The 19,863-nt window shown below is 43.1% G+C and overlaps 1 protein-coding gene across 5 annotated transcripts in view; it reads right to left on the minus strand.

Moving 5' to 3' along the window:
• Positions 1-19,863, minus strand: part of LOC126297822 (glutamate receptor ionotropic, kainate 2) — a 402,447-nt gene that overhangs the window by 152,646 nt on the left and 229,938 nt on the right. For all 5 annotated transcript variants that reach the window (XM_049989054.1, XM_049989056.1, XM_049989055.1 and 2 more), the window contains 2 exons: positions 12,100-12,255; positions 2,558-2,742 (listed from right to left, as the gene is read on the minus strand). In XM_049989054.1, the coding sequence (XP_049845011.1) occupies positions 2,558-2,742; positions 12,100-12,255 (341 nt within the window). The remainder of the gene's footprint in view (positions 1-2,557; positions 2,743-12,099; positions 12,256-19,863) is intronic.

Genomic DNA, 19,863 nt, shown 5'->3' on the forward strand with positions numbered 1-19,863 from the left:
GCGGTCGCGCGGTTCCAGACTGAAGCGCCTAGAACTGCTTGGCCACAGCGGCCGGCAATATTGAAAACATCAGTGAACTGTTTACAGAGATATCCTGAAAATGCTAACTATTACGGCTGATAGCAGAGAAATGCCATTGCAATGATGTACCTTTTGACATAAAACGCAGATCGGACTGCTTTCTCATTTGGGAGTAGGGATTTAGGTTAAGATTATGTATCATCTTGGTCATTAAAATCTTTGATTTGTTGCAACGCTGTTCTGTAACAATACAATAATCCGTTCTTGTATTACTCAGCTGTTGAGATATTGACTAAATTAAACAATATGTATTAAAATTTCATTAGAAAACTGACTACGGAAAAGCGTAAAACATTAGGAGGCCACACGTCTTACATGAGGTTCGAAAAGATGAACTTTCAATCTCATGTGATCCTCTACGACCATGAGAACCTAAATAAAGGCTGGTAAGAACAGTCTTTAGACCGTTCTGTACTGCGTACAATAGAGGAAAAGTGCGGAGTCGAAGACTATATCAGCATGGCACTGCACCCGGTCATAAACAGCACCTGTGAGGCATTTTTTTGTGGAGAATATTATTCCTGAAATGGACTGTCATGCCCATAGTCCCGACCAGAACCTAACAGAACTCGTGTGGGATGAGTCAAAACGTTGACTTCACTCCAGATCCCCACGTCAAACACAGCTATCTTCTCTCGTTTCGGCTCTTGAGGAAGAACGGGCTGGCATTCCTCCACAGACATTACGACACTTCACTGAATGCGCCGCCAGCAGAGGTAAAGCTCGTCATGAAGGCGTGGGTGGACCCTCACCACATTAATGACCACTAACAGGTGTTCAGATACTTTTGATCAGTCTATGTACGAGTGTGTGTTGTGTGTGTGTGTGTGTTTGTGTGTAAGTGTGTGTGTGTGTGTGTGTGTGCACGCGCTCTGATATCAGGGGAAGTGGAATCATTGTTCAATGTTTAATTCTCGTGGCCATCGACGTATACACTGAGATAACAAAAGTCATTTGATTGTGGTATGCACGTATATTGATGGCGGAGGTGTTGTTTGTACTCAGTTAAAAATGGCTCTGAGCACTATGGGACTCAACTTCTGAGGTCATTAGTCCCCTAGAACTTAGAACTAGTTAAACCTAACTAACCTAAGGACATCACACACATTCATGCCCGAGGCAGGATTCGTACCTCCGACCGTAGCGGTCTCGCGGTTCCAGACTGCAGCGCCTAGAACCGCATGGCTACTGCGGCCGGCTGTACTCAGTTAATTCACGTGAAAAGGTTTCCGACGTGATTTTGGCCGCACGACGAGAAATTAACAGACTTCGAACGAGGAATGGTAGTTGTTGCTGCGTTCCATTTCAGAAACCGTTCAGGAATTTAATATTCCGAGATCCTCGGTGTCAAAAGTGTGTCGAGAGTATCACATTTCAGGCATTACAAAAAATGGTTCAGATGGCTCTCAGCACTATGGGACTTAACATCTGAAGTCATCAGCCCCCTAGACTTAGAACTACTTAAACCTAACTAGCTTAAGAACATCACACACATCCATGCCTGAGGCAGGATTGGAACCTGTGACCGTAGCAGCAGCGCGGCTTCGGACTGAAGCGCCTACAACCGCTCGGCCACAGCGGCCGGCTTCAGTCATTGCCTCTCTCCACGGACAACACAGTGGCCAAATGTATTCAGTTAACGACCGAGAGCCGTGTTGTTTGCGTAGAATTGTCAGTACTAACAGGCCAACAACACTGGTTGCATAACCACAGAAGTCTATGTGGGACGTACGACGAGCGTATCCGTTCCCACAGTGGGGCGAAAATTGGAGTTAATGCGTTATGGCAGCGGACGACCGACGCGAGGGTTTTGCTGACAGCATGACACCGTCTTCAGCTTCTCTCCTGGATCCGTGACCATATCGGTTGACCTTAGACGACTGGAAAACCGTGGCCTTGTCAGGTGAGTCCCAATTTCTGTTGGTAAGAGCTGATGGTAGGTTTCAAATGTGGCGCAGACCCCACGAAGCTATGGCCCCATATTGTCAACCAGGCACTGTACAAGTTTGTGATGGCTCCATAATGGTGTGAGCTCTGTTTGCTTGGAATGGATTGTGTCCTCTGTTCCAACTAAACCTGTCATTGACTGGAGATGGAAATGTTCGGCTACTTGGAGACCATTTGCAGCCATTCATGGACTTCATGTTCCCAAACAACTATGGACGGTTTATGGATGACAATGCAGCAGGTGTGCGGGCCGCAGTTGTTTGTGATTGGTTTGAAGAACATTCTGGTCAGTTTGAGTGAATGATTTGGCCAACCAGATAGTCTGACATGAATCCTATCCAACATTTATGGGACATAAATCCATGCCAAATGGAGCTACTGCACTACGCCGGGAAAAAGGAGGTCCGATACGGTATTAAAAGATATCCGAAGGTTTTTGTCACCTCAGTGTATATTTCAACTGATTTAATAACAGAAGGACCATCTCGACTGTCCACTGCTGTGTAATGTAAAACAGAAGCTTACTGACCTTGGACAGGGCTGTGGGGTGCGGGTAGAGGTTGACGAGGCAGCTCTCTCTACGGAGGCGATAGTCCCAGCGCGTCTCCAGATGGGGGATCTCCATGGTGTCACAGATGGACTGCACGTGGCTCGCCGTCTGGCCAGATTGGGGCCCAAAGATGGCCGCCACGCCGCTCCGAAGCAGGTGGCACACTGCACAGTAACATAAACATAAACACTGAACTTTTTTTGGGTTGAAGTACTGCGACAAAAGCATGGAAAGAATAAGTAAAATCAGTTATCTGATGGCGTTATGTCATGTAGAGTAGCTTTATGATTACTGAAATATAATTAAAGAGTAATCTAATTGTATCAATATATTGGAACACTTACATAAAGTTGCCAGGTGTAACGATGAACGCGGTACCAAGAGTAAAAATAGTGCTAACATTTTAAAAATGTCTCTACGTGATTCCTCGGATGGTGACGACAAAGAAAAGCAGTATATTGTTTTCGTTTTACATCTTTAACATTTGAACATTTCAGTAACAAAAATACAAGTGGATCGTAATCATCTAGGCGTATGGACGTCCTTGAGTGCATTCAGCTGCATAGCACAGTCAGTTAGTGCTATCTTATGAACATAAATGACGTGTAATTAAGTTCTGAACTATGGGCGGGTGCTCATTTACCTACCATAAATAATTCTCTATCAAAAATAATTATGTGTCAGCAGAACGAGAAATGCGTTGTTTCCATGCTACGAGTAGTAGCATCACATTTTTCTTTTTCTAAATTTGCCTTCGACATCACGTCCATATACCCAATTCACTAATTATATGGAAGTGCCAGTTTGTTTTTGCTCGGAAAAGTTACACCATAAGAATTTTTTTCTCTTTCGTTTACAATCATCTTACACATCTTAGAAACATGCAAGTTAAAGATTGCGCGAACTAACGATACATTAACAATCTACACCCATGTCAAGGCGGAAATTTAACCCGAGGTATTCACTTTTGACTTCAGTGAAGAAGTCTGAGGACATGGAGGTTGGTATAGATCAGTGTCCATATAACGTAGGGAATCACTATGTACGATAGTTTATACAGACAGATATCACGAGGATTTCGGATTCAGGTCGTCAACAGAAACACAAAAGATACAGTACAACGGAATATATTGACATACGTATAAATTACAAAAACGTAGTAAGTACGTGATGGCATTCCTAAAGAAACTTCAACTTTCTGAAATTGCGGAAGACCGTATCTTCATCTAACTTAACTATTCCGTGAAAACAAAAATAAAGATAATTAAGGTGTAGCTTTCCGTCGACAACGACGTAATTGCGAACTGAACAGAAGCCGAGGTTGGACAAGTATAAAGATGGAAATCGAATATGTCCTTTTCAGTGGTATTATCCCAATATTCGACATCATTGATTTAGAGAATACATTCGACCACGGCATAATACTTCAGGAAATTTTACCTTTTCTGAAAAACACAATTCTCCGATAAGGGATGCAAATTCTGCAGACTAAAAGATGATGGAATGGCGTTTCTTTATTCGACGGAAACCCATCAACCTTATTCCACTTGCCTCCACGTAACCGATGCGCAATCTTACGTCGACTGGTGCGACATCATGGCGTCTTATGTATCACTGCCACTTATATTACTTCCCCGTTTTGTTAAATAATTCTTTGGTATCTGATTCGCGGATGACTGACATGATCGCTAGGTAGTACGGTGTCGACATGGGCGTTACGAAGGAATGATGTTTTCTCAGAATAAGAACGATTAACGAATTTGTCTATCACGATACCTTATCACCATAAGTCATCGTTCTAGGGGGGGCATAACGTTGTGCTAATCGCATAACTGATAATTTGAGTCTGCAGTACGCGGTTGGTAAAGTTCGTCTGAAACTGGAATTAGTTTTTCGCAGAAATCGAATGGCGATTTTCATATCATTGTGATGGAGATTAATGACGCATGTAGAAGACTAAAGCAAAGGCTATTTTCCCCAAATTTTTTGACTATATGCTGAATTTGCATGTAAATTAGCAGAAATCTGACACCAATTTACAGTGGTAGTCTCTGCTGTTGTCTTCTTAATCAGCGCACCAAACAAAAAATTAGCCACCCCTACGAAAAATCACACGAATACCTCATAGCATGCCTCTAGTTTTGATAATAGCCTCAAGAGGGTCCACAGGTTTCTTCAAGTATGTCATATTCAGCAGAAGCGACTCCTTGATGATTAAAAACCATAGAGCCATCAAACTGCGCGAATGTTGACTTGCCATTTTAAACGCTGTTCTGGAGTCCAGGACATTTTCTATGGGATTAAGATCGGGTGATATAGCGGGCCATTCGAGATGAGACATGGTATCTGTGGGTTCGTCAAATCAGGAACGTGTGCGCCCAGCCCTATGAACACGGCTGTTCTCATCTTGGAAGACTCGAGTGCCAACAGAATGCTCATCATGAAGACGTATAAGAAAAAGCAACACTTGGTCACCGAGAACGTTGAAACAAACTACCTCTTCCACGGTGACTGTACACTAAATGAGGGGGCCCAAGTCGTGGTGTGAAAAATACCATGAAAACATCACAGAACCACCTCCGACCGGAACTACACCCTCCGCACATTTGAGTTAAACACCTCATGGGGGCATCAATGCAGTCGACGCCTTGCATTATTTGACAGTTGGCAAATTCGAGTCTCGTCGGACTACTCTACACGCCACTAGTCAGCTGCTGTTCAGTTCCCACGTTGTTTGGCCCAATGAAAACAGGCATTTACATGTGCCGCTGTGGGCAACGGCTTCTAGCGTAGTACATGACTACAAATGTCCATTTCTTGCAGTTACCTTCACAAAGTTCACACGAAAACTGGTTGGATGGACCTACATTCTTTGGCAGCAGCATGTGCTATCGCGTTTGAAACAGAATGTTATTGAAAAGGCATAACACTCGTCTCCTGTCGCTATCGGTTGGACCCTGTTCCTGACAGCTGTCCGTACGCCCTGTTACACGGCTGCGAATGGTTGATCATTCCTAATAGCCACGTTTTACTGCCCGTGTTGATGCACCAACAAATCGAGCAACTGCACTATGGTGTGGTCATGGATACGTCCAAACTTGAAAGCTCCTTTTTGCCATTCTGTCACTTCTCCACGTCGACCAGTCTTAATGCACTGATTCCACATAACAGATGGGCACATACAAACCATTTCGCTACCACGTCTTACGTGAGTGGTGAATGTTCAAATGACCGCCTAGTACCAATTCTTTGCCATCTACCGTTCTCCGGGCAGACCGGTATTCTTGTTGAAGGGGGTGACTAAACTCATTCTCACACGTAAAGAGCAAAGCCTCGACAATGAATTAAAGATATTGGATTTTGAATTGGGGTGTTAAACGCGTGAGAGACAGTCTCCACCAATCTGCACTGCACAACAGAAGTATACTCCGCAAGCCACCCTACGGTGCGTGGAGGACGGAACTCTGTACCACTTGCTTCCCAGTTCCTAATTTCTCGTATCTTGTCTTCGCGGTCCGTACGCGGCATGTGTGTTGGTGGTAGCAGAAACGTTCTGTAGTCAACTTCAGACACCGGTTGTCTAAATGTTCTCAATAGTGTTCATCGAAAAGAACGTCGCTTTCCCTCCAGGTATTCACTTTTCCATTGCGACATATAAATTTGAAATTTGGCTCAAAGGTACCTAGAAACTTCCTCTGTGATAATGCGAGACCGCTCTCGGGCTCGACGCTTTAAACAGCTAGATGTCGACACACGCATTAAAGAGGCCAGAGCTCAGACGTTCGTGTGAGGTGTAATGTGGGTAATGTGAATTAACGATGTCACGTTGGCACCAAATTTCACAGAAATTCTGTTCAACGCCACTATCGACGTGTCGCACGATGGGAAGGTCGTCACACCGCCTCTTACCCCCATTTCATCCCTTTTCTTGACACTTCCACGACGGAGGTTAGAACAGCTACGGCCAGCGTTGAAACCTTGTATGTGACCAAGGAAAACATTTCAGACACACCGCTGTGTAGAATCTACATGAAAAGAGCTCCTAGAGTGGCATAAAGGGAATCAATAAAACCACCTCTTCTCTTGAGGCGTTAACTCCCACACATTTTGCAGTCGTAAACGGCAGTTCACATTGCGATGAACAAAGGACTTGACAACCTTTGATACGGATGACACTATCGTACGTTTCAGACCTTGTATAAAGGCACTGTGGGCTGCATCCCCAATGAACGTGATCGCAGCCCTTTGGTGTGCAGGGCGACCTTAAGTTTTGCTCTCGCGTACAGGCTGGAACCACAAGGGACCGTTCAAAACCGTTCGACAAAACTAGAACGTGATCGAAGCAGCAAAGGATGGTTATGCTTCTCAAGCCTCCTGTTTCCCGCTCTCCTGTGGCTTGATCATGAGGGAGTGAAACTTTAACATGTGCGTGAGTAAAACGGCAAAGGCTGCTCCTGGGACCTAGGGTGGGAAAGACAAACCGGTTAAAACTGATACCGGTATTTTAGTACCGAATAATCGGCGTTTTTTAAATTTGTTTGGCTTCGGTTATAACAAGTGTTTTATTTTTTACTAATAACCGGGTAAAAAAACCGCAGTGTCACTTAGGCATAGTAACATTCCTTAAATATTTGGTTTTTAAATGAACTAAATAAAAATAAATTTTTTCTGCATAAAATTTCCATTGCTTTGAAATATTGCGTTGTAATAGACAGTGGGAAAAGCTTCAGTACTATTTTAATAACGCCTACAGCAACGAGCAACAAGCACATTGCGTAAGAGTTGGTACATCGTTGCTGAGACAGTAATGTACCTGTTACCATGTAGCGTGGCCTATTAGAGGGTATAAGCGCAAGAATTGACCCATATGATATACATGGTAGTTCCTCACTATCGAAGTCGAACTTCAGATGTGTTACAGAATGGCGCTATCCCTAGTCTGGAAGTATTTTACATAATATGATATCAACACTCTATTTGCTTTAAAAGATTAAAAATGGGAGGAGCCACAACAAACCAGTAATATCATATAAGTATTAAACTTAAAGCTTAACAATTCATTCGTAGTTTAAGGTAAAAATAGAAAGTAGCTGATCTGATGCCTGTGTTTGCATATTATGTCTTCATCTGCTTGTAGCTCTTGAAAATGAGCAAATTAACATGAAAAATAGTTTTTCAAGCTCATTTTTAACCCTTTATCGTTGACTATTCGTAATGTCCAAATAGTGGTACAATTCTTAATTAGAACATGATTTTTCATCAGAGTATGAATAAATTAGAACCGATAAGAGAATACTGGTGGTATTCAACCACTTGTCACTTTACGAGAAAAGAAGCGATCGGTGGATGGACTAAATTTTCTTTTATTTGCTTATATAATTTAATATTTAGATTTTATGTGTCTCAAAACTGAGGGAGTAAGAATTTTTCAGTCTTTGTTCGACTCCTGTGTTTATTACAGGAAATAATCGGAATAAAAAACCGAAAATTGGTTATTTCAGAAATCGGTTATTTTGTTATTTTGAGTGGTATTAACAGTCAGGTTAAACTGTTGTTAAAAATCGATATAACCGAAAACCAGTTGTTTCATTGACAACCGCCAACCCTACTAAGACTCCCAGTTCGGTAACACCCTCGGTACGACCCATGCAACTACACTACTGCCATTAAAATTGCTACACCAAGAAAAAATGCAGATGATAAACGGGTATTCATTGGACAGATATATTACACCAGAACTGACATGTGACTACATTTCCACGCAATTTCGGTGCATAGATCCTGAGAAATCAGTACCCAGAACAACCACCTCTGGCCGTAATAATGGCCTTGATACGCCTGGGCATTGAGTCGAACAGAGCTTGGATGGCATGTACAGGTACAGCTGCCCATGCAGCCTCAACACGATACCACAGTTCATCAAGATTAGTGACTGGCGTATTGTTGCTCGGCCACCATTGACCAGACGTTTTCCATTGGTGAGAGATCTGAAGAATGTGCCGGCCAGGCTAGCAGTTGACCATTTTCTGTATCCACAAAGGCCCGTACAGGACCTGCAACATGCGGTCGTGCATTATCGTGCTGAAATGTATGGTTTCGCAGGGATCGAATAAAGGGTAAAGCCACGGGTCGCAACACATCTGAAATGTAACGTCAACTGTTCAAAGTGCCGACAATGCGAACAAGAGGTGACCGAGACGTGTAACCAATGGCACCCCAAACCATCACGCCGGGTGATACGCCAATATGGCGATGACGAACACACGCTTCCAATGTGCGTTCGCCGCAATGTCGACAAACACGTATGAAACCATCATGAAGCTGTAAACAGAACCTGGATTCATCCGAAAAAATGACGTTTTGCCATTCGTGCACCCAGGTTCGTCGTTGAGTACACCACCGAAGGCGCTCCTGTCTGTGATGCAGCGTCAAGGGTAACCACAGTCATGGTCACCGAGCTGATAGTCCATGCTGCTGCAAACGTCGTCGAACTGTTCGTGCAGATGGCTGTTGTCTTGCAAACGTCCCCATCTGTTGACTCTGGGATCGAGACGTGGCTGCACGATCCGTTACAGCCATGCGGATAAGATGCCTGTCATCTCGACTGCTAGTGATACGAGGGCGTTGGGGTCCAGCACGGCAATCCGTATTACCCTCGTGAACCCACCGATTCCGTATTCTGCTAACAGTCATTGGATCTCGACCGATGCGAGCAGCAATGTCGCGATACGATAAATCGCAATCGCGATAGGCTACAATCCGACCTTTATCAAAGTCGGAAACGTGATGGTACGCATTTCTCCTCCTTACACGAGGCATCACAACAACGTTTCACCAGGCAACGCCGGTTAACTGCTGTTTGTGTACGAGAAATCGGTTGGAAACTTTCCTCATGTCTGCACGTTGTAGGTGTCTCCTCTGTAAAGCTAATCATTTGCATATCACAGCATCTTTTTCCTGTCGGTTAAATTTCGCGTCTGTAGCTCGACATCTTCGTGGTACAGCAATTTTAATAGCCAGTAGTATATATTGAGCCAGTTTCAGATTACCTGTCAAAGAACAGGGGAGCTGGAAAAGCAAAAGCACTCGTTTTTGTTTCAGATAGCGCTCCAATTTGGTCGAATGGTTTTGAACGCTCCCTTCTGTTTATACACTGTACACCAGAGCAAAAGCTGTGGTCGCAGTGCACTTCAGAGAAGTGGTGCAATCACGTTCAGTGGGACTGTTAGTCCACGATGGCCTTAGAGAAGGGATGAAGTGTCAGTGGAGTGTAAGGAGAAGGGTTGGAGTGTCCGTGGGGTGTCATTACAGTCAAAGATGGTCAAGAACGTTGACCTGTTGCTCATTGCCCTTCAAATTGTCGCTTTCGACCGCAAAATGGTTTTCATTTACGTTTTGTTGCCACGCCGTTAGGTGCTTTAATGTCGTTTCTGAGAGATGGTGTATGTGGAACGTTTTCCTCTTTCATCGATAAGAAAACCGCATGATTTCAATGATGGCTGTCGCGGTTCTAACCTCCAAGACGGAGAAGCCGAAAGGAAGTGTGAAAGTCGCAGCACTCTTCGTATAGTGTGGCACATCGACTGTGGCGTTGGTCTGAATTCTTCTGAAATTTTGTTCCAGTGTGACATCATTAACCCACCCAACACCTCAGATGAACGTCTGAGCTCAACTTTTTACATATGTGCCCACACCTTGCTGTTTGACGCGTAGCCGAGCTCGAAAGGTGAAATCGCAGGGCGCCACACCTTTGCATAATTTCAGAGGAAGGTGGTTTGAGCCAGACTTCCCTCTTACACCTCGCAATCGGGAAATAATTACACGGTTTCGAAAAAGTGATCCTTTAATTTTGGTTCGCGGGGTATATTATTAAACGGTTAACGTGGGGAAGAGTCCCAGTTGCAGGTAGCCTAACTAAGGGGCGACAAAAATTTGTTGACCGAATTTAAAAATTTAAAATGCTATCATAACATATTCATTAATAACTATAAACTTACGTTACTGGTTTAACAAAATAAATCAAGTATTACAGTTAGAATCTGAGTATATGCCGCGAGGCAGCGTAACTGACGAAGCGCAAATTACTCAGAATGTGTTAATCCAGTATTTGAGAATGAGAGCAGTTAGCAAATATGCTTACATGGATGGATATGGTGTCTGTTCTGCAGCCGTCTAGAACGAAATTAGAATTGTATTAATACCTTCAGCTGGTAACTGGCGTTGATATATATCAACGGGGACAGGTGGAAATGTGTGCCCCGACCGGGACTCGAACCCGAGATCTGCTGCTTCCTTAGCAGACGCTCTATCCATCTGAGCGATCGAGGGCACAGAGGATAGAGCGACTGCAGGGTCTATCTTGCCTCCCGCGAGTCCCACATTCCCACCTTGTATGTCCACACACTACATTCGCAGCGTCCCACCCCAACACACTCATTACTAGTGGAAGACATTCTGACGAAGTCCGGTAAGAGTTCGGGGAATATGTGTGCATCCGCACAAAGGAAGATGGTCATGGCCGGTGTTGCCTGAACTATATAATTATATGGATATCCGAAAGAACAGACACCATATCCATTTCTTCTACTGTGCGGATGCACACATATTCCCCGAACTCTTATGGGACTTGGTAAGAATGTCTTCCACGACTAATGAGTGTGTTGGGGTGGGACACTACGAACGTACTGTGTGGACATTCAAGGTGAGAGTGTGGGTCTCGCGAGAGGCCTGCGCGAGATAGTCCCTGCAGTCGCGCTGTCCTCTGTGCCCTCGCTGGCGCAGATGGATAGAGCGTCTGCCACGTAAGCAGGAGATCCCGGGTTCGAGTCCGGGTCGGGGCATACATTTTCACCTGTCCCCGTTGATATCTATGAACGCCAGTTAGTAGCTGAGGGTATTATTACAATTCTAATTCAGTTAGGAAATGGTTCAAATGGCTCTGAGCACTATGGAACTTAACATCTGAGATCACCAGTCCCCTAGAACTTAGAACTACTTAAACCTAACTAACCTAAGGACATCACACACATCCATGTCCGAGGCGGGATTCGAAACTGCGACTGCAGCGGTCGCGAGGTTCCGGACTGAAGTGCCTAGACCCGCTCGGCCACAGCGGCCAGCAGCAGTTAGCAACTTTGAACAACTTTACACATTATTTCTAACCTTTACAACACTTTTCCTCCCCGACACACATGGTAAAATTAAAAAAAAAGTTTATCGCTTACAAAATGTTCACTTTTCATGTAGTAGAAGTGCAGAATCCGACATGCCGTTTTAATCTGTTATTTCTTTACTATTTACTCTATTCGCAATGAATGTTGCATGCAGTATCCACTTATACCACTCAATGTAACTGTACAATTATATGCTTGTACGACGAGTAGTTCGGAAGATATGACGTTTTATACGTGGCAGTTCGGAGGTGGGGTTTTACTAGTGATAAAGAAATGCTGAAGTTTCACGACGATTTAAATAATGTGGAAGAGCACAGGCGATTTTGGTAGTCGCAGTGTAATGCCTACCTCTTTTGGAGGCATGGAAGCTGTCCTGTGGAGATATCTTCTCGATCTGTGCAGAGAGCCGTGATCGGGGCAGCACGCTGCGGTCGGCGTTCAGTCGGTCTACGGCGTACCGGAACGCCACCTCCTGCCGGTCGTCCGCCGGGTGGAACAGCCCCCCTGTCGCACCAAGAAACGCTCAGCAATTACATGTTCACAGTACACGGTAGTAGAATACAGTGATAATAAACTTAAACTGCTATTGCTGAGAAAGACTCAGAGACAGAGAGAGAGAGGGAGAGAGAGAGAGAGAGAGAGAGAGAGAGAGAGAGAGAGAGATGGTAAACATAAAGGGCCTTTGTTAGATCGGCTGCACTCTTCTTGAACTTACGATGCTGCTGAGCTACGTTTGTATGCATCCAGTCATTTAGCAGTCTATGACTGCATAAGAGTGAAACCTTAGCTTAATTTAGTTTAGTTTAGTGTCCTGCATTGCACATATTCTGTCGATCATATTCGCAACAACTCGCCATGGTGTGGAAAGTGTCAATAGTTTTACCAATAACTCACATTATCCTTGTGACAGTATTACTAGAAGCTGACCACTTACACGAATGGATCTTTTAAATCTTACTTTACTGCAGAATTTCAAAAATATAACCTAACCGCATACAACCTTCTTCTTCTATCAACGATTTCGGCCATCTGCGGACTTCGTTATGTGACTGCCTCATGATTCTGTCTTCTTTCATGATTTTCTGTCTATCAGTTCAAAAATTCATCTAGGGAGTATAAGGAGTTGAGTTGTTATGGAGAGACGATTTCACTTTGTTTTTAGAGCATAGCTTCAGTTCACAAGGAAAGTGGACGAATGCTTTTGTAGCTGCATAACTTCCTTCTTTATGTGGAACAGTAAGGTTAAGTTCATTATAGTGGAGGCCGTTTTGTTCTTAGTGTTACATTTATGAATGATAATATTATTTTCAAATAATACTTCATTGTTCATTATAAATTTCGTAATACAGTAAATGTATTGTTGAAGCTGTTGCCAATATGCACCTTTTTTTTTAAACACTTGGGTGCATGAAGTTCAAGAGTGGACACCAGATATTATCCGTACAGGATCTTGGATATCATGAATTCCTTTTGTCTATGAGTAGAACTACCCACGAAAATTATTCCTTATAACATCAGTGAAAGGAAGTACGCAAAGTAAGCTACAGGAATTTTCAGCAATCCATTTGATTTATTTCCTGTTCCCCTGCTGTTATCTGTAATTGATTATGAAAAATCTTACCTCGTACAGAACAGAGCAATGTGTGTAAGTTAAGAAATTGATTATTTACCGAGTAGCAGTTAATTCAGCTTCTGAATGTTTTTCACTGTCGCTACCTAGTTTGAAGTGAAACTTCTAGGAATTTCTAAGAAAACTGCCAAGAAGCATTACGTTAGCTACAGTGGGCCAGTAAGCGTAGTGTGGTGACATATAAGTTATAGCAATATGTGCATAAAATGATTGCGAGACAGGGTAGCTGTGCTCAGCAAGAAGTGCATTGCTCAGCGGTAATGGATGGAGTGGGAGGGGTGATGTCACCCCATCAGGGAAGAAAATCCATGTTATGAGCTATGTGAATTGGGGCTGGGTAATAGGTGAACTAATGCACCCCAGCATCGTATTAATAGCTTTGAGTTTTGAGACGGATCATTCTGAGTCCTGACTCTCCACCAAGACGCCACGGCCATGTTAGACGATGTGGTACCATCAGCTGCAGCCACAATTTCGAGACCAGATTGAACTAGGTGCTTTCTGCCTAAGTCTCCCCTGTCAGACTTCATTCAACAGCGCCATCAATCTACTGTCCGTACCTTGCGCCGCCAGACTTCTGCCAGAGGACAGTGGGTCTTGTCCCGAGCACGGCAGTCTTCCCTCATCTCTGTGGTGGGTGTGAGTTGGGCCATAATCTCCTGGGAGCGGGCGTTCAACAACAAAATGCAGTCGCAGCCAAAAGAAGAAATGCTCTGCTGACGTCAGGGTCTTAGGCCACTAAGGAATAAGGGGAATAGCTCACAATTGGTTCACCTCATACTTTAGCAACAGGCAGCAAAAGGTCATTATTCACAATGTTGATAACGGCTGTGATGTGGGATCTGAGTGGGGTACCAAGTGAGGGGTGCCCCAGGGATCAGCGTTGGGGTCGCTCCTGTTCCTTATTTATATAAATGTTATGCCCTCTAGTATTATGGGTAACTCTAAAATATTTATGTTTGCTGATGACACTAGCTTGGTAGTAAAGGATGTTGTGTGCAACATTGACTTGGTTTCAAGTAGTGCAGTACATGACCTCAGTTCATGGCTTACAGAAAATAAACTAACGTTAAATCACAGTAAGACTCAGTTTTTACAGTTTCTAACACACAATTCAACAAAACCTGATGTTTTAATCTCACAGAACAGGCATATGATTAGTGAAACTGAACCGTTCATATTCCTAGGTGTTCAGATAGATAGTAAGCTGTCGTGGAAAGCACACGTTCAGGATCTTGTTCAAAGACTTAATACTGCCATTTTCACTATTCGAACGGTATCAAAAGTGAGTGATACTTCGACACGTAAATTAGTCTACTTTGCTTATTTTCATTCACGTATGTCGTATGGTATTATGTTTTGGGATAACTCTTCCCATTTTAGAAGGATATTTTTGGCTCAGGAACGGGCGGTTCGGGCAATAAGTGGTGTGAGTTCACGAACCTCTTGTCGACCTCTGTTCACGAGTCTGGGTATTTTGACATTGGCCTCTCAATATGTATATTCCTTATTGTCGTTTTTTGTTACCAATATTAGTTTATTTCCAAGAATAAGCAGCTTTCACTCGGTTAATACTCGGCAGAAATCAAACCTCCATTTGGATCCGACTTCCTTAACTCTTGTGCAAAAAGGTGTGCAGTACACTGCTGCATCCATTTTCAGTAAGCTGCCACTCTAATTCAAAAATCTTAGCAGTAATCCACGCGCTTTCAAATCGAAACTGAAGAGTTTCCTCATGGGTCACTCCTTCTATTCTGTCGAGGAGTTCCTTGAAAAATTAAGCTGATTCTTATTGTATTGCTGATAGCGTTTACTTAAACTTATGGACTGACTTTTTTTCAGGTTCATGAACATTTATTTTTATCTGTTATTACTTTTATGTTGTAAGTTCATGTACTGACACGTTCCATGATCTTGGAGATTTGCTCCTCAATTTGCTCCTACGAAACTTGACGTGTAAGTGAAAAATAAATAAAAAAATAACAGCTCACCGATGGCTGCTCGGTCTCACCTCAGCAACAAAGGACACTGACACGTGCACCTCATCGCTGGAGCGGAAGCCAGTCGCCTGCGGAACGTCGCCGGCTTGCCGCACCAGAATGATATGTGACTCCTTCACATTGTCGAGGAAGAGATGTGTAATTGTAGCTTAATAAAATATTTCTCTCGACGACCAGTCTATCACTCCAACGCTCACCTAGAGAGTGGCGCCAGAAATCGGCATCACACCGAAAAACTCATTCATTGCTTTTCCTGCTGTTGCAGTTCTGTTGGGCTTCATTATGTTGCAAACATCAGCAAAGGGGACTATTTGTGTTTTGTAAATGTAAGATGGAGAGTCATTTATATATACGATATTGCATTGCCTGTGTTTAAAAGAGCGGTGCATTGTTCCTTCGGAGATGCACGCATGTATGAAAGAGCAGGCACTGCAGCGAGTTCAGCCGTTAGGAAATACGTATAGTGTATTCGTAGTTGAGAATACGAATAACTATCAGCTGTATAAGGGAATGACGACAATGAAAAATTGTGTCGAACCGGGACTCAACCTGGATTTCCCACTTTTCGCGAGTGGTCGCCATAAGTGCTTTGGCTATCCGTGCTTGACTCACAGCCGGACCCGAATTTCAATACGTCGTCGTCCCTGCGTCACAACTTGCTCATGCATGTCCGAACGAACGTATCGTTCTTTTAACAACACATACACTGCAGTATCGTATTTATCCACCGATACCAGGCAGCGACTTCCAAGTAAAATGTCCTCCCCTGTACAGGAATTACATAATGTGTGTACGACTACAGGTTGTGAAGTAGGAGCAACGATATATGGAAGTTTGGGTCTGGCCGTGATTCGCGTATGGATGGCCAAAGTGGTTAAGGCGACCGCTCGCGGAAAGCGCGAAATCCAGTTTCGAGTTCCGGTCCAACAAAACTTTTCACTGTTGTCATTCCCTTCTCAGCTGAGGTTTATTCGTTATCGCAACTACGAATACATTTCATGTATATCATTTATATATAAATACGAGAACAAGAGTGGTCCCAAAATGGTGCTATGAGGAGCGACAGTAGTAACTTGTCCCCACTTGAAAGAAGATGCATTATGAGAGCTGCATGAGCTGCCTAACATGGCTCTTTGTTCCCTGTCAGTTAAATATGAAGTGAACTATTTACTCATATTTTTAGATACACCAAAAGAATATTGATTTGCATTCTACTATTGTATTTTTACAGTTAAATGGCTTTTGAAATAATGGGAAACGGTGCCATGAATCAGTGTAATATGAATGAAGAAAGGAAGTGTCCATGACTTTTATGAAGGAGCCCACGTTGTTTCTTGGCTTGAGCTAAATTATCAAAGAATCATATTCACTATGGTAAGCCCCATCCAGCAATAACACGCCATTACTGGAAGCTGTACTTAGAAACGTGTAAATTTGGACCAGTGGAAGTTTGTTGACTGGAGATTAAAATCTTGTAGTGGAAATGAAATCAGAAAATGGTCAACGATAATCTGCTCGATCAGGAAGCATGTAATGCCCAAAAATTTATTATTTTATGTGCTTATGATAGATGTCAGCGAGAGAGGATGAGTGCACAGACTAAGAATATTTGACGAATTTCTAGTGATATTTGATGGTTAGGAAGTTGTGTCAGACACGCACAGTCATTTTAGAATGTAGAGGGTTTTCCGTAGTGAGCGAATATTGGTTTATCGTAACAAGAATTACAGGAATGATTTAAAACTTTCGCAATGCAGCGATCTATGTGTAAGAATTACACGTAGTGAATAATATGTGTAAGGGGCATGTTATTATGTATTGACATGATTAATCCCGCGATCTTCTCAAATACATAATACTCAATGAAAGCCGTCGCTGTGGATTAGTTATCAGTCCAATGACGGACAGTGCTCATCTTAATGTAGTACATCCCAATCAGTTAATCGATACTAAAAGGATGATTGTGTCGCTCCATGGGGTAAAGTTAAGCTTGTGGGCCTTTATTTTATCGAAGCAACTAGCGAATTCCGTCGAAGTTGTACAGTGCTGACTGATAGGTCACTAAACCGATAACAGGCAAGCAGACTAAGAAATTAGCAAACAAGAAGAGCTGTTAGCCATAGTGGCATTGGAGAAATCACAAGCTCAGAGAAGCAAAAGTTAGAAAGTCCTTGTCACTTAAGAGACCAGTAAGTGATTTCCTTTGGTTTATGATTTAAATTCTGAGAGAAAGCTTCAAATACTGCTAAATTTTACTATAATCTCCTTATATCGACCTGGTCTGTCCATAAGGCACGTCATTAACATTCAGTTTAAGACTGTGGCAACACTCTATAGGAAAGTGTTCAGTAAATTACCTTAACGGCAAAGATGAATGGTTTTATGTACAAATAAGTTACCATAATGGAAGGAGAGGGGTGAATGAAGAATAAGAATGTGATACACTATTTGAACAAAGATGAAATTCAGCTGCACAAAAATCATCATCAGCTCTTACCAACTGAAATCGGGGTTCATCTGACCAGGGCACTGCTTTCCACTTTACTGGTTTCGACAGTTTAATTATAAAATTTTTAATGCCCAGATCACATTTAAATAAGGTGATTAAAATATGATGACGAGCTGTCGGTTTGAAGAAACAACTACTTTCAGAACTATAAAAAAGTCAAATACAGAAAACTGACTTAGAAGAACCTCTTTTCTATACAGTATTGAGGACAGCACACAGTACAAAGGTGAAACCTAATGCTTTCGTAAAAAATTGCATTTTATGACATTGTAGGTACAAAGCCATCATATACACTGACATGAATAAAGTCGTAGGATACCTCCTAATATCGTGCCGGACCTCCTTTTGCACGGTGTAGTGCAGCAACTCGACGTGGCACTGGCTCAACAAGTCGTTGGAAGTCCCCTGTAGAAATATTGAGCCATGCTGTCTATAGACACATCCCTAACTGCGAAAGTGTTGCCGGTGCAGGGTTTTGTACACGAACTGACCTCGCGATTATGTCCCATAAACGTTTGTTAGGATTTATGTCGGGCGATTTGGGTGCCCAAATCATTCTCTCGAATTCCCAGAATGTTCTTCAGACCAATCGCGAACAATTATGGCCCGTTGACGTGGCACGTTACCATACATAGAAATTCCATCGTCAGATGGGAACATGAGTCCATGAATGGCTGCATATGGTCTCCCAGTAGCCGAACGTAACAATTTACAGTCAATGATCGGTCCATTTGGACTAGAGGACCCAGTCCGTTTCATTTAAATACAGACAACACCATTAAGGAGACATCACGACTAGCTTGCCCAGGGCCTTGTTGACAACTTGGGTGCATAGCTTCGTGGAGTCTGCGGCGCACTCGAACCCTACCATCAGCTCTTAGCAACTGAAATCGGGGCTAATCTGACAAGACCAAGGTTTTCCAGTTGTCTATGGTCCAACCGATATGACCAAGAGCCTAGGGGAGGAGCTGAAGGCGATGTTGCCTTGTTCTCAAAGGCACATGCGTCGGTTGTGTACTGCCATAGCTCATTAACGCCAAATTTCGCCGCAATGTCCTAATGGATACGTTCGTCGTACGTCCAACATTGATTTCACGCAGAGCTGCTCGTCTGTTAGCACTGACAACTCTACGCAAACGCCGTTGCTCTCGGTCGTTAAGTTAAGGCCGTCGGCCGCTCCGCTGCGTTGTCCGCGGTGAGAGGTAGTGACAGAAAATTGGTATTCTCGGCACACTCTAGACACTGTGGATCTCAGAATATTAAATTCCCTAACGATTTCCGAAACGGAATGTCCCAAGTGTCTAGCTCCATCTACCATTTCACCTTCACAATCTGTAAATTCCTGACGTGCTGTCATAACAACATCGGAAACCTTTTCACATGAATCACTTGAGTACAAATGACAGATCCGCCGATGCACTGCCCTTTTATAACTTGTGTACACGATAATACCGTCTTCTGTATACTCGTATGTGCATGTCGCTATCCCATGACTTTCGTCACCTCAGTGTATACAAAATGAATGTGTACCGCAGTCGAATTTACAGTGTTACACCGACAAACTTTTTTATGCTTTTAATATAGCCTACCTTGCACCTATTCAATGTTGGCTGAGTATAAACTGGGTGTTGCAGTAAAAACCATCATGCAGTACCTTGCATTTGTGTAGAAAACAACATGAATAAGAAAGTTGATGGTAACAGCATCAACGAAATTGATCCAGGCTGTACACATGTAAGAATGGACAAAAGAAACAAAAACCTTAGCAAAATTTTTCAGCATACCAGATAATCTTAACTTCAAATGACTGAAAGAGGCAGTATTAAAAAGCTAAAAACCTGTTGTACATTGTTTAAATGCCAACACTTGGCGTACTGAACAAATATCCCACATAACTGTTATTTGAAAATGAATACACAAATTCCAGTGTTATACCTATTATTTTAAAGATACCATACTCGTACAATATGCAG

This window comes from Schistocerca gregaria, chromosome X, assembly GCF_023897955.1.
Source record: "Schistocerca gregaria isolate iqSchGreg1 chromosome X, iqSchGreg1.2, whole genome shotgun sequence".
Taxonomy (NCBI): Eukaryota; Metazoa; Arthropoda; class Insecta; order Orthoptera; family Acrididae; genus Schistocerca; species Schistocerca gregaria.